The 7,425-nt window shown below is 45.5% G+C and overlaps 1 protein-coding gene across 1 annotated transcript in view; it reads left to right on the top strand.

The window, feature by feature from the left end:
- Positions 1-2,496, top strand: part of LOC142257839 (C-X-C chemokine receptor type 6-like) — a 77,533-nt gene extending 75,037 nt beyond the window's left edge. The window contains exon 2 of the mRNA XM_075330080.1: positions 808-2,496. Coding sequence (XP_075186195.1) covers positions 808-1,824 — 1,017 coding nt within the window. The 3' untranslated portion in view covers positions 1,825-2,496. The remainder of the gene's footprint in view (positions 1-807) is intronic.
- The last annotated feature ends 4,929 nt before the right edge of the window (positions 2,497-7,425 follow it).

Raw genomic sequence — 7,425 nt, forward strand, 5'->3', positions numbered from 1 at the left:
GCCCGATTCTGTGCCTATTTGGTGTGGTAGATGTACACTCTTGGTCCCAAGATGAGAATCTATTATTAAAAAAGGTCCTGTTTTTGGCCCGGAAGGGCATTATACTAAATTGGATGAGTACTCATCCCCCATCTAGGGCCTCATGGATTGCACTGGTAAATGCTATAATCCCGCTAGAACAATTTGTATTTAAGACGAGATGCTCTTTAAATAAATTTGACAAAATATGGGGCAGATGGTTGGGTTCGCCCTTGACTAGATATTAACCAATATTTACCCATATCCTGACTGTACAACTTGCTGATTTGATTTCTGATGTAATGCCATACTTAACCTTCAATAAAACGAGTTTAAAAAAAAAATCATGGTTATTCCACAAAATATTGATTTCTGACTCTTCCTGAGGTAAAACATTGTTTTGTTACTTTGACCACTTCTCATTTTCAGAAAATAAATACAAAATTTATAGCTTGGAAATTTGAAGATGTTGTCTGTAGTTTACAGAATAAAGAACAATTTACATTTTACTCAAAAATATAAAGAGAAAAACTGACAATTTTGCAGTGGTCTCTTAATTTTTGCCAGAGCTGTGTATATATATATATATATATATATATATATATATATATATATATATGTATATATATATATATATATATATATATATATATATGTGTTTCTTCACATACTTAAAAAGTCTTATTCACTTGACTGCTGTCATACTTTGTCTTGTAAGCTTGCTCTTCTGACAACTTTAACCGCCACCATTCCTTTTCCTTGTAATAACCTGTTTTCATTTCCATACAGATGGAGGATGCAGACTACCCGCAAGGCTTCAATAAGATAACTCATGAGCAGGACACGAGCGATGATGCCCTCTCTTGGCTCCACACCCTGTTTTTACCCATTGCATTCTCTGTGACTTGTGTCCTTGGACTTATTGGCAATGTCCTAGTCATTCTTGTGTTTGTGTTCTATGAGAAGATAAAGACTCTGACGGACAGCTTTTTTGTGATCTTGGCCATTGCAGACATCCTTTTCCTGCTCACCTTCCCATTCTTGGCTTATGAATCGGCACATGCCTGGGATTTCGGAGATGCTCTGTGTAAGGTCATCCGGGGCACATACCGGGTGAATTTCTTTACGTCAATGCTGACGCTCACCTGCATCACATTTGACCGCTTTATTTCTATCACTAAAGTCACTAAGGCAGCTAAATACCATGTGAGTAAGCACAAATGTCGGTATGGGATGTGTGCCGTCCTCTGGAGCCTGGCGCTGCTGCTGGCACTTCCCCAGTTCATATACAGTAAGAGCCACCACCAGGAGCAATGTTTTGAGGAATACAACCCTCCCATCATGGAGATCGTGGTTGTTTCTCTACAGATGACGGTGGGATTTCTGTTACCCTTGGCCTCAATGATCATTTGTTACAGCTTCATTCTCCAGACTTTGGTTAATGCCAGAGGTGTTCAGAAGAAGAAGTCCATGAAGATAATAGTGGCCATAGTAGTGGTATTTATAGCCACACAGTTGCCTTATAATGCCCTTGTCCTGGCTCTAGCCCTAAATAAGGAGTTGGCATCCAATACAGTCTTTAAAACCACCAGCATAGTAATGGAGGTCATAGCTTACGTCCATGCTTGTCTCAACCCTGTCTTGTACTTTTTTGTGGGTACAAAATTTAGAAAACATTTCTGGAGAATGCTTAAAGTTTTAGGTGTCAACTGGAGGCAAGACGAAACCACAGATCATCTGCGGACGACAGATGGAGACTCCAGAAACGTTTCTGCTTCAACAAACATCTGTGCTACAAGTGTGTAATGCGTCTCTGGGGAACGAGCAGAGTCAAGCGCTTCACGTCCTATTATTGTATAGTAAATGTTATTAGAAAGTAAACTGCAAGCCATTCATGCCATACTAACGCTTTTCCTGACAACTCGTTCCTTTTGAGACCGACCACTAGTTTGTAAGCACTGCACTGAAGCTGGCTTGAGATTAGGAGTTAACATACTACAGCGATCCTAGCCAGTATCAAAATGGTGGAAAAGAGCTTGTAAGCACTGTGCATATTCTGCCTCCTCGTAGCAGTGGTCGGTCTCCAAGGCAATAAGCTGTGAAAAAAAGTGTTAATATCTCATCAATGGTTGTAAATGTTAATAAGCAGTAAATTGTAAAGTTATCAGCATAACTCTGTGCTCCCCATTTGGGAATATGGGAGAAACCCTTAGTCTTACCACTGGGATTCCACTGATTATATTCTGCCTTACTGGAGGTTTCTGTTACTTTTCATGGTTAGGATAATCTGCAGCTTGTTTCTATGATGCAAATCCCAGAATATAAGGGCCTGTCATGGCTTTCATAAAATCCTTGTGTGAGAGGAGCTGGAGTGAAAGCAGCAGCCATGTCACAGGTAATCAGTGCAGTACCTTGTGGATAGTTAGACAATTCTCATGCTCATGTGCAGCTTTCTGTTTAGTAATGGTATATATTCTAATAAATCTGTCTGTGTATAATCAGAGAAATCTAATTATTTTTACTGGGAGCAACTATTCAATAAGAAAGAAAGAGAAACCTAGATATGGTCATAAATGTCCAAAATACATGTATAATTTATTAAGGAGATCGAGTACTGAACAGAAAAGCAGTGGATTCCAAGTGAAGCAGAAAAAGGAGCACATACAAGTAAAGAAATGGAGCACATTGATGGTAAACTGTCACAAGAGGCTGCAGTATATATAATAGAAAGATATCGTGTTTATAGGTGCAATGTGTAAAATATATCCATACAGGATCAAAGTGTCAGACAACGAGTAATAGTTATGTACAGCGTCTCCCACACGGATAGGGACATTGACATCTTGAAATGACGATTATATATATATATATATATATATATATATATATATACACATATACAGTACAGATCAAAAGTTTGGTCACACCAACTTTCTCATTCAAAGAGTTTTCTTTATTTTCATGACTCTGTAAATTGTAGATTCACATTGAAGGCATCAAAACTATGCATTAACACATGTGGAATAAAATACTTAACAAAAAAGTGTGAAACAACTAAAAATATGTCTTATATTCTAGGTTCTTCAAAGTAGCTACCTTTTGCTTTGATTACTGCTTTGCACACTCTTGCCATTCTCTTAATGAGCTTCAAGAGGTAGTCACCTCAGAGTAATGAAAATAAAGAGAACTCTATGAATAAGAAGGTGTGACCAAACTTTTGGTCTGTACTGTATATGTGTATATATATATATATATATATATATATATATATATATATATTTTTATATATATATATATATATATATATATATATATATATATATAAAATCGTCATTTTGGGATGTCAATGTCCCTATCCCGATAAAAAAAAATACAATAAAATATTAACACAATAAACAGCATACACGTTAGTGGGGGGACATACACGTTACTTGGGGGGACATACAAGTCACTGAGGGCCAGCAAACAAGTTACTAGGGGCCAGTAAGGGGACATACAAGTTACTGGGGGCGTATGTACACATTATGAATTAATCTTTATGTGCCCCCCCCCGTACCAGCAGTGTGGCTGCTCGGATCCGGATCCGCAGTGTGGCTCGAGGGATTCTACCGGACCCGGGGGTCGCGTGGACACTTCAAATGAAAGGGGACGTGTTTGTACGGGATTTGCCGTAGACAGTCACCCACGGTGTGTGGTGAAGTGTAGCACCACCGCTGCTGTTGTGGGGCACCCGTGGGCGATGGGATGGTTGCTGGATGTTAACCCTTCCGTGGGTAGGGATGGTTGCCCCAGGGCCCGGTGACTGTGCTGGGGACAGTGATGGCAGGGGCCGGCGTGCCTGGTCAGATCAGGGAGTCTCAGTTTACTCACGATTAAATGAATCAGACAAGTCCAATGGTTAACTAAGGTGCTTGTGGCCGGCCGCCGCGGCCGGGTGTATTCTGGTCCGTCACCCGGGGTGATGGTCTGTGTCACTTTCCTCTGCACTGTGTTTTTGATGTGCTGAACTTCCCAGTGTGGAACACGGGAGTCTGCCCCCGGTACTTCTGTTGGGAGCCTTGCCCGCTGACGCTGAGTCGTGGGATCTACCGGGCCCTGGCGGATGCCCTATCCCTCTCGGTGGCTATTTGTCTGCTTTTGGGACTTTGGTTGGGACAGGACCTGTAATCCTGCCCTCAATTGGTTAATTAGCTAGGCCGTTGGTTCCGGTCCTGGCTTCAGAGCCCAAGTACCCGCTCTGTGCAAGGTTTCCGGGTCGGGTCTTTGGTGTCGGTACCGGCGGGCTCCAACCCTGCCCCGGTCCACCTCGGATCTCCGGCAGCCGTCTTCCCATCATCTGACAGACACGGACCACCGTCTGCACCTAGCCAATATGCCGTGGCTCCAACCCCGATGCCTCTGCTCTCTGAACTTGAGCTTCACCTTCTCCTCTCCTCCTGCTCACTTCACTCCTCCTTCACTCCAACTCCAACTTAACCCAACTCAACTGACTGTTTTTCCCGTCCCGTGTTCTCTAGACCCATAGGTGGGCATTCTCCATCCGCCTGGTCCATCCCACTGGTGTGCCTTTCCTACCCTGGGGGGGGTGACTAGGATTTTGTTGGCTAGGTTTAACCCTGTGAGGGATGGTGTTGTGCGGGGGCCTACTCTGTGTGACCACCTGGGAGTGCCTGGGCGTCACATTTATCCTCGCCAGGCTATACATTTACCAGTTCAGTTAGTAGACTGTTACCAGACACCATTATCGGGCTTGACTCCATCTGCAGAGGACCAGTCTAGGCAGTGCTAGGTGCCTCTTTTATGACTTTGTACGATGCGCCTTTTTGAGTCTCTGCAGATACCGTGCTGAGCCGCCCACGAGCAGTACAACAACCAATGGCAGCCGGCTGGCCGCCTACCTCCAAAACTCCTCTCTTTGGCTGTAAATCTACATCAGCCAGGGGCACAGGCAAGTTCAGACAGAGGGAGGAGCAACAGAGCAGGATCAGCTTCTTCGACACTGCAGTGTACATGGCGCGCTGGCGCTGAGTTGCAGACGCTGACAGTCTGAAACAGCCTGGCTGGGAATCAGGGACTGGTTGGCAAATTTTAGCCTGGGGGGCAAGCACAAAGCTGTGGCACCTGATAAGTTGCCTATACTTATTGGCTCTGACTCATTAAAGAGGCGGCCTGTGACAACATGGACTCTGTCAGCCTAGCATGGGGAGGTGTGCCGCCCCCATATCAGCAGCTCGGATCCGGATCCGAGGTGGTTCGAGGGGTATCCGAACCCGGGGGTCGTGTGGCCACTCGAAATGAAGGGGGGAATTTACAGGGGATTGTACTTAGAGTTGGTGACTAGAGATGAGCGAACCAGCCGCGGTTCGGCTCGAGCTCGGTTCACCGAACCGAGGTCCCGTTCGAGTTCGGTTCGGCGAACCACTCGAACCAATAGGAAACAATGGGAGGCAATCACAAACACATAAAAACGCATTATAAATGCAGTACAGTTAATAAATATTGCCATAACACTTACCGGTGCCCACGATGCGTCCTGCACTCTGTCTCCTGTCACTATTCCTTCCGATGATCGATGCATCCTCCCGATAACCAGCACTGACAGGACCTTCCATGACGTCGTCAAAATAGCCATGTGACCAGTCACGTGGCTATTATCTCATTGGCTACAGACTGGTCACATGGCTTTGATGTCATGTCCTGTCCTAGGTCCTGTCATTGCACTCTCAGGTACACGGTGCACGTTTGTGTATCGCCGTGTACCGGCGACATGCTCTAGCACACGGTCGACTCTTCGTTCTGATTCCTCGTTCCGTTAGGGACCGGCTGACACAGCCGGTCATTAACGGAGATCACCGTTGCCATAGCAACGCAGTTAGCGGTGACGTCACCGCTAACCGCGGCTCCGGGAATCACATGATCGGAGCACCGTTGCTATGGTAACGCGTCTGTCAGCGTTACCACTGTTACCGCTAACAGCCAGCAGCACTGATCACTCACAGAGTGAAGGCTGCACGGGAAGCAGCGTCTTCCCCCATGCAGCAATGATGGAGCAGAGCTGCATTTGTTGAACAAGAAAGACAGAAGACCATAGATCGTGGAGGGCTGACAGTGAGTAATAAACATGGAGTCTCTAATGTGTCTGTGTATTTATTTCTATTAAAGTATTTTTTCTCTGTGTGGTGTCTTTTTTTGAACCCTTTATTGGAGATTCTTAATGGCCGGGTCAAACGTGCCTGACATTAAGAATCTCTGGCTTAATACTAGCTAGTAAAACAAAGCTAGTATTAACTCATTATTACCCAGCAAGCCACCCAGCTTCAGGGCTGTTGGAAGAGTTGGATACAGCGCCAGATGATGGCGCTTCTATGAAAGCACCATTTTCTGGGGCGGCTGCAGACTGCAATTCGCAGCAGAGGCGCCCAGAAACCTCGGGCTAACCTGTGTTGCGGATTCCAATCCCCAGCTGCCTAGTTGTACCTGGCTGGACACAAAAATGGGGCGAAGCCCGCGTCATTTGTTTTTGAATTATTTCATGAAATAAGTGAAATAATTAAAAAAAATGGGCTTCCCTATATTTTTGGTTCCCAGCCGGGTACAAATAGGCAGCTGGGGGTTGGGGGCAGCCGTACCTGCCTGCTGTACCCGGCTAGCATACAAAAATATGGCGAAGTCCACGTCATTTTTTTGGTGGGCAAAAAACTCCTGCATACAGTCCTGGATGGAGTATGCTGAGCCTTGTAGTTCTGCAGCTGCTGTCTGCTCTCCTGCATACACTAGTGAATGGAGCATGCTGAGTCTTGTCGTTCTGCAGCTGCTGTCTGCTCTCCTCCATACAGACAGACAGCAGCTGCAGAACTACAAGGCTCAGCATACTCCATCCAGGACTGTATGCAGGAGTTTTTTGCCCCCTGAAAAAATTATGTGGGCTTCGCCATATTTTTGTATGCTAGCCAGGTACAGCAGGCAGCTACGGGCTGCCTCCAACCCCCAGCTGCCTATTTGTACCCAGCTGGGAACCAAAAATAAAGGGAAGCCCTTTTTTTATTATTTCATGAATTTCATGAAATAATTAGAAAACAAATGACGTAGGCTTCGCCATATTTTTGTGTCCAGCCAGGTACAACTAGGCAGCTGGGGATTGGAATCCGCAGCCCAGGTTGGCCTGAGCTTTCTGGGCCCCTCTGCTGCGAATTGCAGTCTGCAGCCGCCTCAGAAAATGACACTTTCATAGAAGCGCCATCTTCTGGCGCTGTATCTAACTCTTCCAGCTGACCTGGTGAAGGGTGGTTCGCTGGGTAATAATGGGGTTAGGGCTAGCTGTATATTATCAACTGAAATCATTAATACCAGCGAGCCACCGGCATCAGGGCAGCTGGAAGAGTTGGATACAGCGCCAGATGATGGCGC

The sequence above is a fragment of the Anomaloglossus baeobatrachus genome, chromosome 12 (assembly GCF_048569485.1).
Source record: "Anomaloglossus baeobatrachus isolate aAnoBae1 chromosome 12, aAnoBae1.hap1, whole genome shotgun sequence".
NCBI classification, from domain to species: Eukaryota; Metazoa; Chordata; class Amphibia; order Anura; family Aromobatidae; genus Anomaloglossus; species Anomaloglossus baeobatrachus.